The sequence below is a fragment of the Rousettus aegyptiacus genome, unplaced genomic scaffold (assembly GCF_014176215.1).
Source record: "Rousettus aegyptiacus isolate mRouAeg1 unplaced genomic scaffold, mRouAeg1.p scaffold_m13_p_3, whole genome shotgun sequence".
Taxonomy (NCBI): domain Eukaryota; kingdom Metazoa; phylum Chordata; class Mammalia; order Chiroptera; family Pteropodidae; genus Rousettus; species Rousettus aegyptiacus.
The window spans coordinates 162,904,145-162,930,913 of record NW_023416306.1 but is presented as its reverse complement, the minus strand read 5'-3'; the positions used below and the strand labels follow the sequence as shown (position 1 = coordinate 162,930,913).

The following is a 26,769-nucleotide window of genomic DNA, read 5'->3' as shown; positions in this document are numbered from 1 at the left end:
GTGATGATGATGATGATGATGATGATGATGATGATGGCAGTCAATTATACATTAACTACATGCCAGGCACTCTTCTAACTCCTTTTTATATATATGCATGTTAATTCTAATATTAACCCTATGAAGTACTTTTATTATCCTCACTTAACAGGTGAGGACACTAAGGTACAGAAAGTCTAAATAACCACCCAAATTCACCCAGTTAGAGATAGAGCTGGCATTCAAATCTAGACAGTCAGGTAACAGAATCTGTGTTCTAAACCAGCTGTCCCCAACCCTGGGCCATGGACCAGTACTGGTCTGTGGCCTATTAGGAACTGGACCACACAGCAGGAGGTGAGCAGTGAGTGAGCTAGCAAAGCATCAGCGTTTGCAGCCGCTCTCCAACGCTAGCATCACCACCTCAGCTCCACCTCAGATCATCAGGCATTAGATTCTCATAGGAGCACCGGTTCCTGGTGCCAAAAAGGTTGGGGAGCGCTGCTCTAGACCAGAGATTGGTGAACTTTCTATAACAAGTCAGGTAGTAAGTACTGTAAGCTTTGTGGGCCATATGTTCTCTTGGCAACCACTCAGCTCTTCATTGTAGTGTCTTTTACACAGACAGCTTGTAAAAGAATGGGTGTGGCTCTGTTCCAGTGAAACTTCACTTACAAAAACAGGGTACAGGCAGGATTTGGCCTGAGCGTTGTAGTTTGCAAGCCTTGCTTCTAAACCAGTGCTTTTCAAAGTATGTGGGTTAGTCCTTGTGGCTTTTTCTCTAACCCTAATGTTTCTTAGAAATGTATATATTGTTAATTTCCAAATGTTTGGAGGCTTTTCTGCATAACTTTCTGTTATTCTGATTTCTGTTTTTGTCAGAAAACATACTGTATTTTTTTTATAAATTGTTTAGGCTTCTTCTGTGATTCAAAATTTTGTGATCTTAATGAAGCATCATGTGCACTTGAAAAGGATATAGAAAAATATTATTCTTCCTTTCTCTCCTATTTATTATGCCATTCATTTTATTTCTACATATAATAACTTGTCATTTTTGCCTAGTACAGTTTTAAAAGCTGATTAAAAACTAGAAGTCTTATTTATATATTAACCATTTAGATGCTCTTCATTCACATGTATAAATTAAGTCTTGACTGATCAAGACTGACTGTGTGATCTCTGAGAGTTGTTTGGCTTTAGCGTCTTACTAATTTCCTCCCACCCTCACCAGAATTTGTTCTTTGAATTAGCCTCAGGATTTTACCCTGTGCATGCAAAGATCTGTGTTCTCAAGGGGACCCATAAACAGTTTTTCTGGAGCCCCTTCTCTGTTCTGCAAATTCTTGCTATCTGGGCCTCTCTGAAATTCTAGCCCTTCCTGGCGCTCTATCTTCTCAAACCAGCACATCCGCCAGCCTCTCCCTGGATTCCATCTTGTGCTTCTTCAGATCTGCTTGGGTACTTTTTATAATCTACTGTTCTTTGCTCATAGAAAGATATTTTGAAACCTTAATTTTATTTATCACATTAAGCTTATTTTATATAATCTGGTCATTTCAATGCCTGATGTTTTGCAGGATTTATTTTACTGTTTGTCATGACTTACTGATTCCCACTCAGGTCACTGTTTCCTGTGATCGTTGAGAGGGGGTTGTTTATTTTTAATTTTAAGTTTATTTTAATTGATTGCTCCCTTTAAGAATTCTTTGTGGGAGAATTGAAGTTTTAGTTCTCCACATAGGATTTATGTTTGCCTGTGCAACACATTGAAGACACTCGAAAACTCTGCGATCCTTAGGACCACTTTGAATGAAAATTTCTGCCTGAGGGATTCATGATTAATGTGCATTTAGGCCTCACAGCCCTATGAAAGCAGCTTGTGGCTACAAATTTTCAGAATGGTTGTTGTTCCCCTTATGCCTTGCCGCCCCTCCTGTAAAAAGGGATGTTCTCTTGTTTTCCTTCCTCTGAATTCACTGTTTTAATTGGAGGTCTGCAATTCAGATCTCTGCATTGGGCAAGTCCGAAACTTTGTCTCCATTCCTGTTCAGCATATAGAACAAAAGCCAGTCATACCGGGATTTGGCTAATAATACCCAGAGTAAGGTGGATGTGAGTGTTCTCTCACTGTCCAGGATTCCCATAGGAAACCACTTTGTTTTTCTCAGATTTTTCAATTTTTTGATAGGTCAGCACTGCATTTAAAAAGAGATTTTTACATTGTATCAAGCATTTGTTTTTTGGCAGGAGAGATGTTTAGAGTATTTTTTCACTCCAACTGTTAGAAATGGAAGTCATTCTTCTGTTTCTTAAAGTGAAGAACTACACATATGTGCAAATATTAACAAGATGAACTATATCCAGCCTTTCTTAGGAGGTCTATAAAACATAAATGTGTAAGTTTTGATGTTTATATTACCCATGAGTAGAATTTGTTTGCCATTTATAATTTGGTTCCTTTTTTTATTTGCTTGCCTTTTTACTCCCTTCTGGACTTGTTGGACATAATTCAGCGCTTGGTTTCAGTTGGACTTGATTCAAAGAATGCAGTTTGTGTTTGGGATTGGAAAAGGGGGAGAATGTTGTCTATGGCTCCTGGTCACACAGATAGAGTAAGTATACTCTTCGGGGTTTCTAATGGATATTGGATGGGAGAAGGCCAGACAGAGGGAGTCATGGGATTTTGTGTTTCTGTGTTTTGTTATTGCCAAATTTTTCAAATGTAATTAAACATTTTAAATACAATTGTTAATTCTCATAACATTTTAGAATGCGTACATATTATAGACTCAATCTGTATAGCGTTAGCACAAAACTTTTCAACCCAGCATTTGCTTCAGCAAGAACAATAAGTTTTTTGTTATTCAGACCCCAACTTAAAAATAGAGTGGTTCATGCCTAGGGTCTATTTAGTTTGGTTTACCACTAATTTGTTACATATATATTATAGCTTAGGTGGAATATATTTTGTGTGTGAAATTAAAATTACATTAATATTAAATTTCTCAGACACCTAACATTTTTTTACTTTGGAAATGTGTTAAAAATATATCCCGTATTTCAAGTTGTATAAAATTAATATAAAGAATACTTAATAGTCAGCTTTTTAATTAAATGTACTACTCATAAACATACATCAAAAATTTTATCATAAACTTAAAAATCTGTGTGTGTGTGTGTGTGTGTGTGTGTGTGTGTGTGTGTAGTAAAACCCTAACCTGTCTCAGCAACACAGGAGAGATAGTCGTTGATTCTATTTTGGGCTAATCTATGAATCTGTAAAAGTCGTATAGAAAAATTTGTGTGTATTTGCATTTTGAAAAATAAACTGGGTTTTTAGCAGATTCTCAAAGGGACCTGTTACACACTCACCAATACAATTTAGATAATTATTAAACTGTTAGTTATATTTTGTTAAACAATTATGTATTCTTATATCAAAGCATGGCACACATTTGTACTTTGGATGTAGTAAATAGAAAATTTAATGGAAAATGATACTATCATTGGAGTTTTCAAAAGTTATTTTTGTGGTTAGTATTTTAAAGTTGTATCAGTGTGTTTTTCATGAAATCCGTATTATGGTGAGTTGATAAACAGTCATTTGTAAGGTGTATTCTTTCTTCATTATCACTGAAGAGTATCACTTTGTACATTTTTAGAGATAGTAAGCATTATACTGGCAGGAGTCAAAGAAACATGGTGAAGACTACTAGATAGTAAAATGGTTCTTTTCTACTATGAAATTATTTTTCAGATACTAGTTTTTTCTTTCATTTATTATTAAAGTGCATGTCTATATGCATTTTTATTTTATCTAGATTTTTTTTAAATCTTATTTGCTCTCATAAGAAAAATGGTTTACATGTATTTAGAATTTATGGAATCTTGGGACGAAGCCTGTGGATCTCCACAATTTTGTTTGACCCAGAAACAATAAAGCTAAAAAATAAAAACAGAACTTTTACTGTGAAATAAATGTTCGGATCCTTTATGTAAGTAGTTCTGTATGGTAGAAAGCTATGAAAATTTTCTCTCTTTCTAGCCGTATGTGTTAAGTGTATGTTCCATTCAGATCTTTCTTTTGTAGAAATTGTGCAGGTACCTGCCCCATGCCCTAGTTCTTTTGAGCCATTCTTGTTATTTATGGACCTAATTTTTCTTTAAAAAAAATTAAAAATAGAGGTGTTGTCACTCCACTAGCTGCTTCATAAGTTCATAGAAACTAAGAAATAGTTTTTTATTCTTTATTATTTACACATTTCTCATAAGATTTTGAAGTGTTGAATTCTGATTATTTGTTGAAGAATATTGTTTTATGACATAGGGTTTGGGGGCTACTTGGTCTTCTGGATAGGATTCTTAAATGATTCTGAAAATAAGTATTTTAACTATGAATCTGATTTGTTTACAGATATTTGATATTTCTTGGGATTTGTACCAGCCAAATAAACTTGTCAGCTGTGGTGTAAAACATATCAAGGTACTAGAAGCGTCTTGTTTTATAACAGTCATGTTTGCTTATCCTCTGTCACTAAGTACATATCACACTATTTACAATTTAGGCTAGTTTTAGGATTTTGATAGTATTATTTTTTAAATGTCAGCATTTTTAATGTTCTTACGTTCAATCTAACAAATATTTATTGTGTAATTACTCTGTGAGGCATCTATATAGGGGACATAGGTTATCAATAGGGAATTAATAAAACACTTTCCATAAAGGAATTTATAGTCTGATGAAGTCGGTTTTACTCTGTTCATCTTGTTTCTTCCTATATCACTTAGAAAGTAAAGTGTGAGAACAGGAAACCAAATAAACTTAGAGGTTTTCATTCATGAAGACGGGATGGCTTGGTAGAAGCAACCTGCACAGAGTTGGCTTTGCCACCTACCAGCTGTTCGACCTGGGATGATGAGTCATTTAACTTCTTTGAGTGTCTTTTTTTTCACATCTTAAAACTGTGGCTGCTGTTACCACCTTCACAGAGTTGATGATTAAATAAAGCGATCTCCAGGTGTTTGTCACAGTGCCTAGCACGTGGTCAGCTTTCTGCGAGTGTTACCTCTTCCTCTAAATTTGCTCTCAGCCTTTGACAGCCAGTGTTTACTTCGCTTAAGCCGAGTTTTGGTTTATGATTATAGTTCAGGTTTTGAGGTCCATGTAGTTAGTGGTGTTATTCATTCCTATGTTTATAGTTACTTTAAAATCCATAGTGCAAATTGGAAGTACTTGCTTTTCTCCCACTATCTGATATAACAGTTCTTTATAAGTTAATTCTTAGTAAGGTTCTGAGTGCACATTCTTTTGATACACCCACTTTATCTATATTTTCTCCAAAGCAATTCTAGTTTTTTGTAGTCTGGTATTGATTTGATAATAGTATAAAATCTTTATTTTTTCAACAAATATTTAAGCAAAAGGCTCTGCTAGGTTTCAGTTATGTAGTGTAAGCGCTGTGAAGGTAGAAATTCTTTTCCTGTTCATCTTTGGTAAACCAGGTGATGTTTGATACAGTACTCGATGTATATTAAGTTGTTAATAAATTATTGGCAAATTAATAGAGATCTTACCACTGTTTTATATTATGAATAAAGCTAAAAAACTTTTCTCGATTAAATTAAACAAACTGTTTTTACTCTGAGTTACATTTCTTCTAACTCGATAGAGACTATGAATAGCATGGCAGCTCTCTTTGCAGGCAATGTATATAAGAAAACTAAATATCGGAGGTGATCTAGAACTGCACTGGCCAGTACAGCAGCAACTAGCCACATGAAGCTATTTAAATTAATTAAAAGTAAAGAAAATGTAATATTCATTTCTTTAGTCACACTGTCAGTATGCTCAAGAGTCTCATGTACCTAGTGGTTACTCTATTGAACAGCATGTATACATACACATACGCACAGATAACAGTTCATCATCATAGAAAGTTCTATCGGATAGCACTTATCTGGATTCTAGAACAATGGTTCTAGAGTGTCAAAATCCCTTGGATACCTGGCCTTCACTCTGCAGAGATTCTGTCTGTTTGTTGCAGAGGGGGCCCAGGCATCATGTATTTTATAATTTCCTTATGTGATTCTCAGGTGCAGCCAAAATTGAGAATCACTGAGCCAGAGGAAAATAATAGATTGAATTTGAGACTTGCTGAAACGGAGAGGACCAGCTGTCTTTATGCACAGAAATTATGGAGCTTTTTAAATGAAAAATCATAAAGTTTCACTGATTAAAGCATTCATTAGTTACTTGAGTGGAGTAAACATGATAATTTTCAGTTCTTTGAGGCCTCAGATTTTAAACTAAGATTTTAAACGAGATCTTGAAGGTCAACATCTTTAAGTATATAATATAGATTATATTATTTTAAATGGTAATTTACTTAGCTGACTTTATTCTCTGCCTGATTTCTTTAGGCAGAACTACTTAGTGTCTATATCCCTGCCTTGCCCCATTTTTGTTTCTTTATCTCTTTCTGCAAACTATTAAAATTTACCTGAATACATGTAAAAGCACACAGATCCTGGACATGAAGATTTATGTTTCACTTCCTGTGTTCTTTTTTGTTTCTTTATCTCTTTCTGCAAACTATTAAAATTTACCTGAATACATGTAAAAGCACACAGATCCTGGACATGAAGATTTATGTTTCACTTCCTGTGTTCTTTCAAGAATGACCTCATCCTTCCAGATGTCTATCTCACATTTTTAAGCTTTGCACGTAAAAGAATGGCTTAGCTTTGACAATATCAATGAGAGCAGCATAGTAATTCTTTCATTGTTTCGTCTTGACCGTCTTCATCAGAGATTGAATAGTAGGTTCGGTCTTTTTTCCTATTAGCAATATGGTGTCTTCATTTTCATTGCTAATCCGTTCCCAACTTTTTTACTTAAGTTTCATGTAGACTTTTTTTTCAGAAACCCGAGGGAAGCATAGCCTATTTTAAAAGAAATGTAGTTCATCGCCCCTTGTTCTTACAGATAAAGATGGAAACCAGTGACTTATCTACTGTAACATAGCTATTGACAACACTAGGTGAGGATGTGAACGTTAAATGCTATTGCTATCATAAGGGAATTTCTTAGGGAATTTCTAGTCTGCTGCTCTGATGTAGCATCAAAGTTTGGGGAATGTTGTACTTTATTTTATAAGCATTCGTTAGTAATTTGACTATACTATGTACCTTTTAGTTCTGGAGTTTATGTGGAAATGCTCTGACCCCCAAACGGGGGGTCTTTGGTAAGACTGGTGACCTGCAGACGATATTGTGCCTGGCTTGTGCAAGGGATGAAATGACATATTCTGGTGCACTCAATGGGGATATATACGTTTGGAAAGGAATCAATCTTATACGAACAATACAAGGAGCCCATACTGTAAGTATATTTAAATAGTTTAAACACTTTTAGATGTTAACTGTCTTCTTGTCTTAGAACCAAAGATTACATAATAGCAAACTTTCTCATCAGTTCAGTTACTTGAAAAATGTTGTAACTGAATTAATTTGTCTATTTGCTTTTTAAGATTTCAATGAAGAAATATTATCCAATCAGACACAAGAATGTTTATTAAATTAGTTTAATTAGTATTTTGTTCAAACCATTTCTTTAGTATGGTGCCTTTCTCAGAATAGCATTAAAAAACATGTTAAATTCACCATAAAAGAATTCTTGGTTAACCACATTGACATAAAGCTAGTGCTTTTTTGGCTAACTTACCAGTGGAAAATTGGGGGACACTTCTAGAAAAAAGTAACTTTAATTTAAACATCAATTTATTAAGTGAGCAGCAAAGGAATTAATTTTTATACTTTGTGAGATTTTCATATAATTATGTTATCAAATCAGGGGGAAAATCTGTTTTTAAAACCTGTAATGGTTTTTGACGTGGGCTTTTTAGCAGCTGGGTCCCTCACAGAGTAAAGGGACCTAGAGAGCACAGAGCTACTACACTGCGAGCAGTAAGATCCCGACTAGAAAAGTTATTAAATATATTAATAGGAACCACTATTACATATTAAATATACTCAAGAAACACTTACACAGGACTTGCTTTAAGCCGACTGCCTAAAGACCAGAAATGCCAGTTTCTCTTCCACGAAGGTTGTGGCAGTTCACATCTTCACCATCAATAGAGGAAAATACCAGTTCATCCTCATATTCATCAGCACAAGATGTGACCAGTATTGTAAATTTTTGCTTGTCTTCTGGGGGAAAAATGGTAATTTCTTGTTTTAATTTGTTTCCTGTCTGTTGATGAAATTTCTTATATTTATTGACTACTCGAACTTCCTTTTCTGTTAAACTGCTTTTCATAGCCTTTGCTCTTTTTCTGTCGAATGTTCTTTCCTTTATTTATTTGTATATTAGGCATATTAATCTCTTGACAGTCACATCCATTGCAGATGTCTTCCTCGTCTGTCTTGGCTTATATATTTTTTCATATGAAACTTTTTAGAAGTTCTCTCACAGCCCAGATTTATATGTGTTCTGATTCTTTTCCAACATATTTGTCTTATTTTTTTACAATTAGAATTTTATATCTATAATTCATTTTTATACATGGCGTAAGGTTTAACTATTTTATGTTAGGCCCATATCTTTAAATAACACCTTGATCATATGTTGAGTTCCTATGTATACATTTATTTATAGATTTTTATTTGTGTTTTCTGATATATCGGCTTATTTCTGTGTCACATCAAAAGCTTTTAAAGTGGGTTTCTACCTTCATCTAGTAGATTTTATTAAGTATATATTATTATTTTATTTTTTCTTCTAGGCAGGAATTTTTAGCATGAACGCTTGCGAAGAAGGCTTTGCTACTGGCGGCAGAGATGGCTGCATTCGTCTTTGGGATTTAACTTTTAAACCAATTACTGTGATTGATCTCAGGGAAACAGACCAGGGATACAAAGGTAATAAAAAAATAAATATCTCATTACTAGGCAAATTCTAAATATACCAAAGATCATCCGTTTCTTTTAGTAAATATAAATGTATGTTTTGTAAATATAAATAAGACATTTGCCCTTTAAAATGTATGCATTTAATTGAAATTCTACTGAAAAGGAGAAACTTTGCCTAAAGACAGTCTAGGCCTACTGTTATGTCAAAGATTCTTTCATTGTCTGATGACTGTTACGATGAGACCCATAAAGAGATGTGATAGGTACTTACTTTGGTAACCTTGGATTTTGAAAACATTTTACTATTAGAATGCTAAATGTAACTGTTTAGCAAATAAACTGTTGAAAATAAAGTGTGTTGAGGATTGGGAGAACTTTTGTACACAGTGTCTCTGTTAGTCATATTATACAGATAAGAAAACTGAGAGAAATACTAGCTTTCCCAAGGCAACAAAAGGGATTGTAGAGTATACAGAAAAATTAGAAGTCTCTCTTAATGATTTTATGAGCAGGTTGCAAAATGGAATATAGACACATGAAAAGTCTGATTATTACAAGAGAAAAACAAAGTTCTCTAAAGGTAATTCCTAAATACTTACTTTTTGGATGATGTAAACTGTGTTGTAAGATTCTGGTTGAGGGAAATAGTTTGACTCTGACTGAAGTTGTCTAATAAGGAAAAAGAGTGTATGTCTTGAAGGATGGGTAGCAATTAGGTATATAAAAAGAGAGAAGTATTCCATGTAGAAAACAGTATAGATAATTGAAGAAGATATGTGGATCAAAGACTTGCAGATTCCTTTTATCTAAGGTATAAAAAGGAATAAAAATTAATACCGATTTAGGCAATCAGCATTCTGTTATTACAGCATTGATCTTAAATACAATTCACTTTTGACTAGGTTTGTCTGTGAGGAGTGTTTGTTGGCGGGGTGACCACATCCTAGTTGGAACGCAGGACAGTGAAATTTTTGAAATTGTGGTGCATGAAAGAAATAAACCTTTCCTAATTATGCAAGGGCATTGTGAAGGTGAACTTTGGGCACTTGCCATCCATCCTACTAAACCTTTGGCTGTGACTGGAAGTGATGATCGTTCAGTCAGGTAAGCAAATTATAAAATTATTACATAGGCTGGAATTTGTACTTAGATAAATATAAACACTTTTTAAATACTTAGATTTAAATTTAATCAGCTCGTGGTATAACAAATGAACACAGTTAATAGGCACTTAAAATTAGTAGAATTAACTATTTTAAGATTTTTTTCCTTAGAAACATAAGTTGGAGTTTTTTCCATATCAGAATATTACAGAGCTACCTACACCTTCTTAACAACCATATAATAGTCAAGATACTTTTCCACTTTGTCATTGTCTTCTCTCTCCATTTCATGTGTAATTATTTCCATTTGTATCTCCAAAAGATAGCTCTAAACATCATCACAATGTTGTTATTAAACAGCATTCCTTTGGCTTCTTAGGCTCCAGATAAGGTTTATATATTGCAATTGTTGATCTATCTTTAAATGTCTTTTATTCTACAGCTTCCTTCCTTTCCTTTTTTCTTCTTACAGTTTATTTGTTAAAGAAAGTATTTGCCTTCTAGAGATCTCCACCCACTGGATTTGGTTAATTGCATACTCAGTGGTCTTTTAAAACATGTTCTCTCTCTCTTGTATCCTGTAAACTGATAGATATAGAGGTTTGATGAGATGCAATTAAGAATTTTTACCAAGAGTATTTCCTAGGTAATAATGTGTGTCCCTCTTTAATGGTATGTAACATGTAGTCTCTCTTTTTATTTATTTTTTGTTGTATTAGCAGCCATTGATGGCTATTATATAGATGGGTGTTTCTCAACCTTTTTTTTTAACTGTTGCTTTCCTGATGAGACTTTTTAGACATTTTCCCCCCTAATCACACCCGTTCCGCATGAAATTTTAACACTACAAAAATCTGTATATCTGTTTTTGTACTGTGGCCCTTTAGAATCACAAACTATTATAATATTTAAGATTTTCATCCTTAAGAACTGATTGTTAGCCCCTTTGAGGTAATATTATCCCTGATGAGAATATATTATCTAGATCTGTTATTTCATTAAGAATTTCAAATGGTAGTATTCTAACTTTATCATTTGTTACACTTGTTAGCTACCGTATTTCTATAAAGAGAATTTCTTCTCATCGCCTGTTTGATTATTCTGGGTATAATTTGTACAGGAAAAGGACAAAAGTGCTTAATTTTTTCCCATTTACTAGTTTAAAAAATAATTAGTTCCTTAGAATCTTTTCTATGATCTGTTTATATTTCTTGCCTTTTTTTCTGTAGAGTTGTATATCCTTTTTCTCCTTTATTTTTATGGATATTTACTCTTTGTGATGTGAGTTGCAAACAGTTTTCACCAGTTTAGTACTTTTTTACTTAGGTAGTTTTTTGCTGTAAAAAAAAAATGTTTTTTTCATGTTTTATGTAGCTGAATTTATCGATATTTTCTTAATGACTTCCGCATTTTCTATCATAAAGAACTCTTCCCCAAAATTAGTTTTTCCACATATTTTTCTAGTACATTAGTGGTTTTATTTTTTATGTCTAAGTCCTAATCAGCATAAATTTACTCTAGTGTGTGTAAGAAGATGGGGATGCAACCTAATTCTTTCCAGATAACTACTTTTTTAATGGTCTGTCAATCAGTCATTCCATTTACTGTCATTGTGCTACTCGGTTTTATGGAGGTGGGAGATGCCGTAGCTCTGTGTTTATATGGTTACACTTTACCCGTGTGCTTTGCTAGGAACTATTTTACAGTGTCTTTCATTTTAGATGAACTGCTATTACCAGCTGCTGCACAGCTGTTGAAAAAATGGCAACTGGTTTTTTAAAAAGTAATTGCTCAGATTTGTTTCTGTTATTGGTGAGCAAGTTACTTGGAAAGAACACTTCCATTGAAAACAACTAAAAATGCTGGTTAAAGTGTAAGTCACTTGAAAAAACGTTCAAAGAACAGTCAAGATAGTAAGGAACTGTCGGCTGAATTGTGGGTCTTTAGGAGCATCAGTCAGGCAAAGCCCCTTTTGTCCTGAGAGCATTTTCCTTCCATTGAATAAACTTGGGTTAGATTAATGGCCTTCTCGGGGCAAAGAGGCAGAAGTCAGGGCTTAGAGCTGCTCCGGGAAGGTGGTCCAACACAGCCAGCTAGAACTAACGATTAGGCTCAGCTAAAATATCCTCAGCAAATTTGTGTGGGAATGTGGAGATTTTGTTTCTTGCTTCAAGTTTTGATAGCACAGGGGGGTATATAAAGCAGCTTGGTGGTATTATTTAAACAGTATTAACTGTTGTCCAGATAACTTTACCACAGTATATATAAGTTGTACATATAAGCGCTGCTTTTGCTTATAATTTTAGATTGAATTCATTAAGAAACAATATCAAATCTGCAGCAAAAGCTAATTTCCAAAGTCGTTCAGTATTTAATAGTAGTTGAGGGCAGGTCTAGTTCAGAAAAATTTCATTCTTGTCTCTGAAATGAAAATATCCTAAAACTTTATTAATGCTAAGCCCTTAAACTGCTGTTTGGTAGGGCAAGTCAGGATTTTTAGCTTCTATCACTGACAAAAATTCAGAGGTGATAGTGGTTAAATCCACAAAGCAAATGAAGTTCACAGTCAACACTATTGGTTCTAAAACATGAGTCAAAACATTTTTTTGCAGAATACTTGCTAAAGAATAATATAATCAATAATCATAGGCTTTGCAAAAATTAACGACTAGAAACCTCATTTAACCCATTTCCCGTTTACCCTGACAATACTCGCTGGTGGTGCTTGCGGCTGCAGTGTTTACCCCGAGATATCTCGCGGATTACAGTCCTAACCTTAACCCCAAAGTTTGCCACGGGATATAGCGCTTTTCTTATCATTTTTGCATCTCTACTATATTGTTAGTCTTTGGAAACAAATGGCATTCTGTTTATAGCATTAAGTTTTTAGTAGTGGTATTATCATTTACAAAATATAGTAATTCTTGATTGCTGAAAATGTCAGATACTAGGTGTTCTGCTTTGTGTTGTTTTGTGCTTTGAATTTTACCACATTAAAAAAAAAATTAAATACTGATCATCATATACATTTCTGTTACATGAAGTTTAGAGACAAGTTGTGTTTAGAAATAACTCCAAGAACAGTTTTTATATTTTATTTTCATATTGAAAACTAGTCAGATTTGCTTCGACCTCAAAGAGCATGTTTATGTAAAATTGAATTAACGTGGGCCTTTCTTTTTCCTAAATGGGAAATGGGTTCAAATGAGTTGGGAGGCCAGAAGGGGGCGCTCTCACACCCTTTGGTCTAAGAGGTGGACAGGAAGAACCGTTTTATAATAGCTCTCCCAATTTCTCCTCTTTAGAAGTTTCCTCTCTTTTGTTTCTTGGGATTTGTGTGGTTTGCCACTAGACTACAGTCTCCAGTGGCAGTTCTTTTTTGTTCCCAAATAAACCCATTTTGCTGGAGAAATATTTGGTTGTTTAAGCTCAATGCCTTACATTTTCACAGGCTTTATAAATTTGAGCCTTTTTTCCCCTGTACACATTGCTTACCACCATTTGATTACGCTTTGCATTGTATTAGATTAGTGCTTTCTCTCTGATGCCTTGGAAAATATTCTAGCCTGTTGTTCCACACATACTATTCATAGAAGCTAACTGTTCATTACTTCAAACTTGGCATCGACTCCTCAAATAAACAACCGAGTACTATCTGTGACATCTGTTGACTCATCAGTATTCAAGAAAAACCACTTAAAACTATTTGCCTTGTTTTTTAATTAACTGTTGTTGTTGTTCCCAACACCCTCAATTCTTTGAACAAATGTTCTCACCAAAAAGCTAATAGTCTTAAATTTATTTCCTATGGACACATTTCTTCAGCTGCTGCAATCCAAAATGATTTACTTAATCCACTACTAATAAACAGCTTTTTTTGCTTAGCCAACAGATGAGCCATTCAGAAACTTATTTTTGTTGAAACTTCATTTTAATTTTTAAATTTGTAAAGAAATTCTGCAGTGAGATACTTTGTTTTCCATTTTATAATTTTTCTGACCATGGCTTGCCTGCGAGTTTAAAATACTGTGATGAGTGCTTGATCCGGCAATGTTTATTTGTATTCTTTTAGGACAACTATCGTGTCATTGCATAACAAGCACAATGCTTTGCCATCTAATTCAATAGCAGTATAATTAATCCATGCTCCACTGTGCCTTAAAAATGCAAAATTCAAAGTTCATTTTTTTGTTTTGACATGATGGGTTTGTGCTAGAAATTAAAAATAATAAAATGCCACCACATGTTAATACTGGTAGCACTCGAAATTCTATCAAGTTAAAACTGTGCGCTGAAGGAGCAGTGCAAAGTGGCGAGTCACTCTCTGTCTCCCATCCACTCTTGCAGTGACTCGGCTCTGCCTCTATAGAGCGAAAGCAGCAATAGACAATATGCAAACAAGTGTGGCTGTGTTCCCGTAAAACTCAATTTACAAATTTGAATTTTATTAGAAGTCAGTTTTCTCATGTCTCAAAATGTTGCTATTTTAACTTCTCTTCAACCGTTTGAAAATGTAAAAACCATTAGTTTGCAGACTGTACAAAAACGGGCAGTGGACTCAGTTCAGCCCGCAGACTGTGGTTTGCCGACCCCTATGGCAGAACATAGAAAGTCTTCAGTAAATATCACATTGTTATCATATCATAATATTAAAACATTGAAAGTTTTGCTTTAAAATCAGGAGACAGTGATGCCCACTTTTACCATTATATTTTTCACCATTCCATACAGCTGTAGACTAGAAGTCTTTGTCAGCATGGTAAAGCTAAATGTGTGTGTGTGTGTGTGTGTGTGTGTGTGTGTGTGTGTGTGTGTAGTATACAATATATTTATGTATAGAGAGAGAGATTTGGATTGGAAAAGAAGAAACAACTGTTATTTGCAGGTGTTATGATTGTATATGTGGAAAATACAGATAAATTATTAGAATTAAAGAGAATTTAGCACATTTTCCTGACAATATACAAGATAATTTTTCCTGTAAGATAGCAATAAACAGAACTTTTAAAAAACAGATACTGCTATGAAAACGTTTTAAAAATCTACTTAGTTTTCCTGATCTTTTCTGGACATTTTGGGGTAGGTGCCTGTTCATTAACTTATAGCTTTTGTTTTTATAGGATCTGCAGAGTTCCTCCCTAAGAACTATTTCAGCCATATCTCACAAGTTTTGATATAAAACAATTCTGTTACAGCTTACTTCAAAATATTAACTAATTTTCATTAGGATTTTGCCTTTGTCCTTTAGATTATTTGGAAGTATAATTCTTAATTTTAAAACAATGGGTATTTTCTACTTTTTGTTGTAGATTTCTAACATTAGAGTCTCGAATAAACTGAATTTGCATAGTCTTAAGTATCATCCTTAATTTAAAAGATTATATGTATAATATGTGTCATATATCACTATATTATATATGATCTCTCCTTTGATCAAGGTAGGAATCATCTAAAATGAACAATTGGAAAAAATCAATGTCATTATGTTGTTTTAAAAATAAAGGATTCTATCAACCCTTGTCATTTTAATCATGAACAGTATTCCTATTATCATAGATAGGGATTCCTTGCCATGAAGCATATAGTTGAAAATCTGGATTTGTCTTGCTTAAAATGAAATTATTATTTTAACCAAAATCTTTTCATAGTCTATCATTTTAAGCAAACGCTAGTTAACTATGCTTTTATTCTATAACTGTTTTCATTAAATGTTACAGGATATGGAGCCTAGTAGATCATGCACTAATAGCAAGGTGTAACATGGAAGAACCAATCCGCTGTGCAGCCGTAAATGTAGATGGAATCCATCTTGCTCTCGGAATGAAGGATGGCTCTTTCACTGTACTTAGAGTAAGGTATGGTATTAGGGCAGAAATAGAAACAGTAGGTATCTAAGTAAGATAGAATGTATAATTGTTTTTGCCCGTTTCCTTTTTTATTAATATATATTTATTGCAGGTATTAGTTTCATCAAATATTAAAAAATATATTTATAAAAATGGCTTTGTCAGAAAATTAAGTTAACTCAGAAACCTTGGATGTGGGAGTTAAGAATGCTTAGTAGATTAAGCTCTAAATTTGGGTCCTGGTTTTCACTCCTTGGTAGTATTGATTTTCAGTAATGATCCCCTGCCATTGAAGGTGGGAGGGTGATGGAAGGGACATTGAGGCTTTAAAAATGAATGATTGCTTTGTTGTTATTAGCAGCTTCATGCTTTGAAAAAATCCCCCTCAAACATGCCTCTTCCCTATGTCAAAAACATCAGTTATATCAAGTCAGACCTATCTTAAAATTTTTGCCTAAAATCTAAGTCTCTCTGTAGTTATATCATATTTCTACTCTCTTTTCTTTCACAACTTAATTCTCAAAAAACTGCCTAATTTACTATCTCCCTTTTCTTCCAATTAACTTATCAGCTCTCTACCCCCATTCCAATATTGCTTTTGCCCTATCTTTACATTGAAAACCCGCACTAATAGTACCCTGTCACTAAAGCCGGGAGACATTTTTCATTTCTCATCTAAATTGATTCTCAGCAGTATTTGACCCCCTTAACTACTTGCTCCTTCTCAAAATGTTCTCTTCTCTGGCTTTGGGTGTTAATTCTTTTTCTTTTCAGCCTGCTACTTCGGCTCCATTTTCTTCATAAGCTAATTATTTTCTGCCTAGCAGTAAATATTGGAGTAACTCAAAGTTCAGACCTAGGCTTTCTGCTTTTCTTACTCTGTACTTTTTCCCCTAGATCATCTCATCCTTCCTCTGGCTAAAGGGCTCATTTTCATCTCTTTAATATGATTTACACCAGGGTAAAGCACAAACCCTGGGGCAGTGTATTAGATCTGTCGCAATCATCCTCAATTTTTCTCTTTAACTCCAACAATCATGACCTTTCCCACTGATCTTGTATCCATGTTACATTATCTGCTTTGGGCCATACACTTGCATATTTCCGTGCCTTTGCTGACGCTGTGCCTTCTTACTGTAATACCTTCCCTCCTCCCTTGTTCTTATTCAACTCTTCAGGTTTATGCTTAAATAGATATCACTTTTCCTTGTCCCTTTGGCCTGCCTTTAGTCTTTAACTCTTTTTCAGCTTTTCTTATAGAACTTCACACATACCTTTTGAGCACTCACCACTCTTTATTAGTTATTAAGTATAATAACTTCATATCCATCTTTCACAGAAGATGGGTTCATCTTTATATTTCATGTGCTTAAAACAAAGTGAGTACTTAGTGTTACTGGAATAAATTTGAGCTTGATTGCTTTAACTCGTCCATTTAGAAACTTTAAAATTTGAGAAATATCCATTCAAACATCCTTTTTGAAATCACCTGGAGCATTCCAGACTGGTAATGCAAAAAATATATGGGAAAAAGACCCTGGCCTGTTGGAAATAGGGATTCTCGCTTCCTCCTGCCCCTCCTCCATCGTTGTCCCCTGATTCTCCCTTCCCCACCAGCTCTACAACTTTCGGAAACTCAAAGATGTTAAACTAAGTGTTTCTCCATTTTTATAGCTGTTACAATACCCACATTATTTTGGAAACTCAGTTATAAGACATCATTGAAAACTTTTTTAACTTCACTGGTCAACATGGTCCCTAATTGGAAAGAATTTGTATTCTATCAAAACAGGTCAAAGAGGTTGAAATAAAAATTACTGGTGGTAGTTATATAAAGAATTATATTCAAATGTATTACTGAAATGATACAAACTCCTCCTTCCTTTATTTCCTAAATGCAATTTTGCATATTTGGCTCATTATAAAAACAGATTTGAAAACCATGGTGTTGATAATGAAACATTTTTAATAAACTCAATATTTATAAGGAACTTCAGCATAAAAACTTGTGTCTTTATTTCCTTTATTGTGTGGCTCCAGAAATTTAGTATGAATCTCTAAACTATTTAAAAATAAAATAATTTAGGAAGCGAAATTCAGCATTTTTCTCTACTTCCAGCATATATTATAATCATATATTTCTGTTCAGCAAAATAATTATTCCTGAATTAGTATTGCTTGTCTCATTTACCTTTGTTTTATGGTTTATAAATACTTGATACAGCCTCATAATCATTTCGGACACATTTGAAGATAACTAATTCTATAATAAACTTGTTCGTGTGGTCTAATTTTTTTTTTCCTTTACAGAGATATGACAGAAGTTGTACATATTAAAGATAGGAAGGAAGCAATTCATGAGTTAAAATATTCACCAGATGGAACTTACCTTGCTGTTGGATGCAATGACAGCTCAGTTGATATTTATGGAGTTGCTCAACGTTATAAAAAATTTGGGGAATGTGTGGGATCACTTAGTTTCATCACTCATCTGGACTGGTCCTCAGACAGTAGATATTTACAGACAAATGATGGAAACGGTAAAAGGCTTTTTTATAGGATGCCAGGTACAGATTTCTAGTAAATTATATATAACTTATAGATTTTTAGTTCCTTTAATATATTTTAGAATTTCACTAGAAGCAGAGTGTAAGTTACATTCGATTATAGGACATCAGTGAAGATTTGAGGCATTGTCATCTTTTCTGTAAGGCTGTGCTATTATATCAAAATCTATTTTTATAGGTGGAACTAATTAAATATAATTGCTACAAATGTCTGACCATCAATTGTATGCATTTTTGCGCTTATCTCAAATAAACTTTGTAAGTATTAATAATATAGCTAACAAATTAAATTCAAAAAAGTTTCCATCAAAGATTTAAAAAGAATAAAAACAATTATCAAAATACTATCTTTCAGTACTTTTAGTATAATGCTTAGTCACTGTTTTCCAATAATTTATTTGAAAAGACTAGATATATAATTAATACATCTCTCCTAAAAGTTTTTCATTAATAGTCTGTATTAATGAAGATCAAATCTTAAAGTCGGGTTACCTAATGTGACGCGTATTACTTCCCGCTCTTTTTCCTTTCTCAGTCCTTTTCAGTGTTCTCTCTTTCTCCACCATGTATCCTCTTAGGTTTCTTTTTTAATACTCGATTGGCCACAACTTCTTATAGCTTTTACTTTTTCCTCTAACTGACCCTATTGTGACTCATCTGTAGCATGCTTTCAAAAGGGTTCAGTTTTATTTTCCACATGGATGAACCTGCTAAGCCCACCATAATCAAATCTCTGTGTGTGTCTAAACCAGTATAATCAATAGTGGCTTCTAAAAAAATTACTCGCATTTAATTATCTTCTTTTCTTACCATATTGCCTACCTATTTATGCCTTCTACTTTAACTGGAGTGAGAAGCTATTTAAATTTTGGAGTTTACCGTGTTATCAGTACAATTTATGCTTGAGTAAAAATTAAAGTGAAATAACTTCTTAAATTAAGACTTTGATTTATTTTTAGGAGGAAAAGAAGTGACAAATAAAGAAGAAATAAAAGGTGTTCACTGGGCTTCATGGACATGTGTTTCAGGCGTTGAAGTAAATGGAATTTGGCCCAAGTATTCAGATACCAATGATATAAATTCAGTAGATGGAAACTATATTGGCCAAGTTTTAGTTACAGCTGATGACTATGGAATTGTAAAATTATTCCGATATCCTTGTTTAAGAAAAGGTACCTTTTCTTTCAAAATACTATTTAATAACCTCTCTCTTATAAAAGACTTTAAAGATCTTGCAAAAAATTAGTCTTGAGATAAATAAGAGGGTTTATATTTTTTTAAAATATGTGTATTGATTAGTGAAGAGTTTCTTGAAAATGAACAGAATTAGCTACTTTTTAGTTTGCTAATTAAAAATTACTGTCATGTTATATTAATTGTTGGACGTGAAGTTTTTATTAGAAAATTATTTTCGAGCCCATATATTACGAATGAACTAATACCTCTTTCTTTTTAAAGAATCATTTTTCTCTCCACTTCTAAAATTGCTTTTTATAGTCAAACTGTACATTGCTAGTTCTACTTTTTTCATGGCTTATTATCTTAATTATTTAACTAGTTGAACATATATATCTTTTAGGAGACACTTTTCTTATTTTTTTTTTTCTCAAGAATTCTGAAGAAGTAGCTGTACAAGTTCAGGTCATAGTTTGGAATCGATTGGTTTGTTGGTAGGTTTTCACATGTGTGTACGTTTTTGCTTAAATCCTAACATATTCTTTTTGACATTTGTTTATTTTCTATAATCTTAGCATTAAGAAAAATAAGGGATTATTTTCTACACCTCTCTTTCTTGGATCTATTCTAAAATAATATTAATCATTCTGTTCATAGACCCGGGGATAATTAAATGAAAGGTTGTATTAGTCTTTATTGCATGCATTGTTCCGTAAAGTGTTTGAGTTAGCTTGTAACAGGTCCATAAGTACTAATATAATTATATGCTTAGAGAATTAGTACCAGGGGAAATATAAATAGAAGTACCATAGTATTAAAATCAGGTAAAGAAATGACAGTTGTCAAATATCAAAATTGAATGTGAGCTTTCCGGAAACCAAATAAAGCAGAGCACAAAATAATTTTCATTGTAGATACAAAGTATGCTTTATTAAAAATCTTCAATAAAAATTATTTTGTGCACGTAGCTCTAGTGTATTTGTTTTTTACTGTTGCAAAGTACTGTGTCATGAATATATGCTACAATTCAAATATTTATTCTCCTGTAAATGGACATTTGGGTCATTTCCAGTCTTTTGTGCAAGTTTCTCAAAGATGAATATCTAGGAGCAAAATTGCTGAGTCGTAGAGAATTTATAAAAAAATGCCAAATGGTTATCCAAAGAGTTTATATCATTTTACAAACACTGTTGACCACATTCTCTTCAGCACTTGGCATTGCCACACTTTTTAATTTCTGTAAATCTAGTTAATGTAAATGTCATTACATTGTGGTCTTAATTTACATTTGTCTAACTACTAATAAGGTTGACCATCTTTTCCGATATTTTTTTTCTGCATTTCCTTTTCTGTCAAATACAAGTTCATATCTTTTGTTCATTTTTCTATATAGTTGTTTCTTTTATTGATTTGTTGAAGTTATTTTATATACTCCAAATACAAATAATTTGTAATTTTTATGGGGTGCAAATGTCTTTTCCAAGTTAACTTGTCTTTTTATTTTCTTAATAATGTCTTTTGTCGACCAGTTCTTAATTTCAATGTAGTCAAATCTGTTTCTCTCTTTTTTTTTAATGAATAGTGCTATTTTGTGTATTAAGAAATTCTTCCTTTTACTATGTTCAGAAAGATATTCTGGGAAGGAAGAATTTCTTATAAGAAAGAGATTCTCATATTTTAAATCTAGAAGTTTTAAGGACGTTAAAACAGAATAAATGGGAAAAAAATTTTGTCATATTGCTGCAATTTATTGAAGAGATTTATCTCATATTAACTTTGTGTTCAAATATATCCTAAAACAAATTAAAAAATAAATGGGACCATCAAAACATAAATATTTTAGTATATTATTTTATCCTACCAAAAATTATTATTCTTTTCTTATTTAAATTAGAAAGACTTCTATGACCATTTTTGGTTTGCCTGGATAAATCTTTTCCCTGAGATATTAGTCCTAATTGATAACATACTGTTTAGGCCTCCACTATTTTATCATTATCATAAGAGTTTTCATAATGAAGGGACTTTGAGAGCTTATAATCCATTTTACATTAAAATGGAAATGGAGCCCAGGAGAAGTGATGTGCTCCAGTTCCTGTTCTATTAAGTAGCTGAGCTGACACTTGAGCTCTAGTCTTTTAACTTCAACTCTAATATTCTTTACATCATGGCGTCCCCCTCTGTGAATTATAAGGGTTGGAGTCATGTGTTTTGCCACTCAGTTCCCTTCGTTACACTTCTTCCCTCCTCTGCAATCTAGCGTTTCAACCCAAGGGTCCAGGCAGAGTAAAGGGGGAAAGTGATCTTTCCTTCCTTCTTTCCCTCTCTCCCTCCCTCCCCTAATGGGCATTTGCATTGTACCAGGTATTAGAGAGATACAGTAAACAAGATACCACCCCAACTTCAAAGAGCTTATAGTTTATTAGAGGAGTTAAGAGCTGAGTAGATGATTACGTTTTGGCGTCATAGGCATAGTGACGCAGGGTAATCACAGGGAATTCTGGAAGCATGTAGGAATATATGCTTGGGCCTGGTGAGTCAGTGTCACTTCATGAAAAATGTATCTAGGTTCACTTTTAAGATATTCATTGATCATAATTATATAAGCAGTGCTGGTTATTAAATAATTATTAACACAGTTCCTTTGATTCAAAGTAACTGGCTTCCCTTAGATTTATTTCATAACTTTCTTGTTGTGCTATTTTGGTTCTTCCAGAGGAACTGAGCTTTGAAAAGTCACAGAGAAAACAATTCGGAAGGGACTTACAGGGTTATTTACAGCTCTCTTGGGGCTCTCATGCAGCATTATCAGTTAGAATAGATGTTCAGATCTCTTGCCCTAAATATAACAAAATTAGTCCATCTTAAAAACTTGGAATTTAATTTGCTGGAATCTCTGGCTTTACTTCTTAAGACTCTCTGGTGCCTAACAGTGCTTAAAGGGCCCCATCAAAGGGAGGAGTAGCCAAAGTCCTCTTGTCAGGCACATAACACATTCTCATATAAAAGAGATGGGACTGAATCTTACCTTAAACCGCCACTAGGTGAACTGTGGCAGGTTATCCATCTAGAAATAACTGATTCCTTATTCAACTACAAAAAATAAATAAATAAATAAATTGATTCCTAAAATAATAGCATTACTGTTAAGCAGCAGTAAGCTGTAATTTTAGATGAATTCTGGTCAAATCTTTCATGCTTTGATCCTTAAATTTATGACGAAGGTAAAAGTTTTTCTCCAGATTTTAATTGAGAGCTTTGCCATCTTGACATACAGGCCTTCTATAACTTAATATAAAACTTTTAAAATGTTTTCAAACGATGCCAAACATTATATATTCAGTGTACTTTAAGAGGGATGTATGTTGCCAAATATCAGGTTTATCTAAGCAAGATACAGAGACTGTATTCTGAACTTAGAATTACAAAAGTAGTTCCTATCATACAGATTTTTAAAAATCCGACCACAAAGTTAAACAATTCTTTTATCGTGGAAGAAATCTGGTGTATACCACCTTAACCAAATAATACAATTTAACTTCATTAATGATAGCATCGCAGCCCTTTTGAAATGATGCATCTAGAAGAACATATCACCTATGCCAGAAACACCTTCTCTGAATCTAACCATGAAGAAACGTTAGACAAACCCATATCGAGGGACATTATACAACATATAGAGACTTAAAAATGATTAATATGGCATATTACATTGGTCGATTTTTGTATGTGACATCAGCTGTAGTTCTTCTGGCATAAATTCCATTTGGTTCTGTTCTGTAATCCTTTTTATATGTTGTTGTATAAGGTTTGCAAGTATTTTGTTGATGACCGAAATTGTAAAAGGATTCTGTGGCTCCTGGGGCTGAGAATTGTTAGAGGTGGAGTAGACTTGGTCGAACGTCACTTTAAGACCAAAGGTCAAACCAAAACATTAAATCTCTTCATATGAAAAAAATAGATCCCCTTGTGGCTGCAGGGTTTTTTAAAAACGGTAAGATCATCCCTCACAGCCCCCGTGGTTTCTATCAAATTGTATTGTGAGTCAGTTGAACAAATATTTACATCCCTCAAGGTAGGCTCATTTGTTCATTCAACACATTTTTGAATGAACGTTTTTTCTCTTTGATCATAAGATAATGGAAAGAGGATGCCTTGGTTCAGGTACAGAAATTGTTGTTTGAGGCGTTATGTTTGTACATTGGCATTTATCAATTTAAAGGTATATTTTTGTTATAGGAGCCAAGTTTAAAAAATATATCGGCCACTCAGCTCATGTAACTAATGTCAGATGGTCACATGATTATCAGTGGGTTATTTCTATTGGTGGAGCAGATCACTCTGTCTTTCAGTGGAAATTTATTCCTGAAAGGAAACTGAAAGATGCTCTTCACATAGCACCCCAAGGTGAGTAGTAGTACACACTGCCAACGCAATTTCTCTGTCAAGTACCTCGTCAGTAACCCCCCCCCCCATAACTATTTTACTATTTAAATGTAATTTAGCCTCATAAGTTAACAGTATAGCTGATTAGTAGAAATTTTAAACTTAAATATCAGGTCTGTATGTTTAAAGGCAGATGTCAGAGGGCATGGAATATAGAGTACTTTGGGTTGCATTTGAATCTGTCAAATGATGAGTGAAGAAACAGTGACATTAGTTAAACCAGCATTTAATGTATTCTGTGGGAGATGGGTATGTAGGTTTTGTCGATTGTTTTTTTGACAAAGAAAAATTATCTGGTGTTAGTTCATTTGTTACATATAGTATTTTCTAGTTATTTTCATGTTAATTATAGGTTATATTCACTTATATTTGCACAGACATTTAAATTTGATGTAGCAGTCACTGGGGAGCCAGTGAAGGGATTTAAAGGAGCTATTGAGTTTGCAGTGAGTGGAGAGGAAGATAATCTCTAGTACAGTTTACTGACATCTGTGTCACTTGAATAGGTAATTTCATTTGATTGTTTTATGGCTTGTCTCCATGTCAGTTGGCACAGTCAGCTCTTAATCATTAATTTCACAGTGCTGTTTTGAAATTAATCTTCTTTAAACAAATGTCTCATTTTTAAAAATTGCAGAAAGTCTGGCTGACTCTAATAGTGATGAATCAGATTCAGATCTGTCTGATGTTCCAGAGCTGGATTCTGAAATTGAACAAGAGACACAGCTCACTTATCGTCGGCAGGTAATTTTTATCACATGGTTTTTCCCTGAAAAAGGCCAGTTTCTTCTTTATCTTGTTCCCTGTTGTTTGCTCATCTTTTATCTTTTGTGGTTTTTAATTTTCCAAGAAATGTGTGGCTATTTGTTTTCTGCCTTTAAGAGTTAAAGTATACTTATGTAAAGTGTTTTTTGACAGTCAGTGTTTGATACACTAAGTGTGACCGTGATCTTTGCCTAAAGCTTTTAGCACAGGACACTCCCATTGATACCCTTTAGAATATTCTCTTATGAAACACAAAAATATCATGGAACACTAAATATGTATTTGTCAGTGTGACACATAGAAAATGTAAGTTAGCTTGGTCTTTCCAAGGAAGTAAATTTCATAAAGTACCTTCCTATTTAAGACAGTTGTTAAAACTTTAGTCATCAGTAGTAACCACAGTGTTTGAAAGTTACCTTAGGAATCCCATGAAAATCTTTGTCAACATATATTCTAAAAGTGTTTCTACTTGTATACATTATTTAAAGGTTTACAAAGAAGATCTACCTCAGCTCAAAGAACAATACAAAGAGAAACAGAGTGGTACTTCTAAAAGAAGAATACGGGCTCCAGGAAATAGTATTCGATTACACTTTGTTCACGGGTATAAAAAAAACTTTTTCATTTATGTGTTTGAATTTTGGCTTACATTTATTATCCGCGTGATTGTGAGTAGACCCTGTAACCTCTCAATGCTTCTGTTTTCTCTTCCGTAAAATGGAAATAACAGTACCTACTTGATAGCGTTCTGATGAAGAGGAAATAAAAGTCAGTTGTTGTGGTGACTTAGAGTGTTGTCTGGTCTACGGCCATGCCACCCTGAACAAGCCTGGTCCCATCTGATCTCGGAAGCTAAGCAGGGTCAGTCGGGCCTGGTTAATGCTTGGATGGGAGACCACCTAGAAAGACCAGGTGCTGTAGGTGTGAAAAATAAAAAATGAAGGATTGTAAACTGACAAAGTCCTTGTAATCTGTGAGGTCAACCAAGAGTTTCCTCATGTTAAAAAAAAAAAGTCTCATACACAATAAGCACTGTATAAGTGTTTATTAGATAAATTAATTTGATGAAAATTTAGTATTATATTTATAGAAATGGATCTCGTCTTTAAACAAATGAATAAGTAAAATGTAAGAGATTATCATCTCCCTTAAATATGTCTAATTTGGAATGATATTGTAGCTTATTTTGGCCTGAGCATTTTGGCCTTCCCATTTTAATTTCAATAAAATGCATTTTCTGAATTGTCTTAGAACATTTGGCAAAATAGGTCTCACATTTCTTCCTGGAACAACAGAGTCTCCAGTCCAGTTCTTTTCTCCCCCTCGTGCAGTAATCATTTTCTTACCTGACTGATAATGCTTTTAAGAATTTCAGAGGATTTATTTAGCAAACGTATTTTTCCTCCAGTGTTAAAATAGGAGGTGTTTCTATGCAGTTATGTTTTAAGAATTGGTTTTCTTTGAAGTGCAAAGACAGGTTGCTATAAATGGAATTGTAGTGATCATTTTAAAGAAGATTTGGCTACTTTTTTCTGGATGTGTATAATTTTAGATTGTGTATTTTTGGAATATATAGTCTCATGGTTCAATAATGTATATAAAAGGGTATACTTTGAAACTCTTTTTCCCAAATCTTTGCCTTCCAGCCATCATTTCCCTCACTCCAAGGGTTGTCATTATTAGTTCCAGAAAAATGTATGTATGTACAGACAAATAAAAATATATATTATTCTTTCTTACACTGTTTCACTTGGAAAAAAGCACCTATTTTTGTTTTATAGTATACAATTTAGTATTGCACTTATGCACATTAGTAGTGTGCTATGTACATTTTTCTACACCTTGCTTTTTTCATTCAGTAGCCAGGATTTAGCTATTTATAATCAGCAATTCATAAAAGTTTATGAGATGTGAGGTATTTTTATTTTAATGGTTTAATACCTTGTAAGACAAGAAATTGAATGACCTAAA

The 26,769-nt window shown here is 33.5% G+C and overlaps 1 protein-coding gene and 1 pseudogene across 13 annotated transcripts in view; both read left to right on the top strand.

The window, feature by feature from the left end:
* The window catches only part of EML5 (EMAP like 5), a 115,055-nt gene that overhangs the window by 27,321 nt on the left and 60,965 nt on the right, over window positions 1-26,769 (top strand). For all 13 annotated transcript variants that reach the window (XR_004956187.1, XR_004956188.1, XM_036238223.1 and 10 more), the window contains 11 exons: window positions 2,496-2,594; window positions 4,397-4,465; window positions 7,178-7,363; window positions 8,769-8,904; window positions 9,798-9,999; window positions 15,716-15,853; window positions 18,155-18,411; window positions 19,371-19,583; window positions 23,827-23,994; window positions 24,671-24,777; window positions 25,287-25,402. Coding sequence is in view for 11 of the 13 variants with exons in the window: in XM_036238223.1 (XP_036094116.1) it covers window positions 2,496-2,594; window positions 4,397-4,465; window positions 7,178-7,363; window positions 8,769-8,904; window positions 9,798-9,999; window positions 15,716-15,853; window positions 18,155-18,411; window positions 19,371-19,583; window positions 23,827-23,994; window positions 24,671-24,777; window positions 25,287-25,402 (1,691 nt within the window). In the remaining 2 variants the exon portion in view is untranslated. The remainder of the gene's footprint in view (window positions 1-2,495; window positions 2,595-4,396; window positions 4,466-7,177; window positions 7,364-8,768; window positions 8,905-9,797; window positions 10,000-15,715; window positions 15,854-18,154; window positions 18,412-19,370; window positions 19,584-23,826; window positions 23,995-24,670; window positions 24,778-25,286; window positions 25,403-26,769) is intronic.
* LOC118600731 lies at window positions 25,600-25,722 on the top strand (annotated as a pseudogene).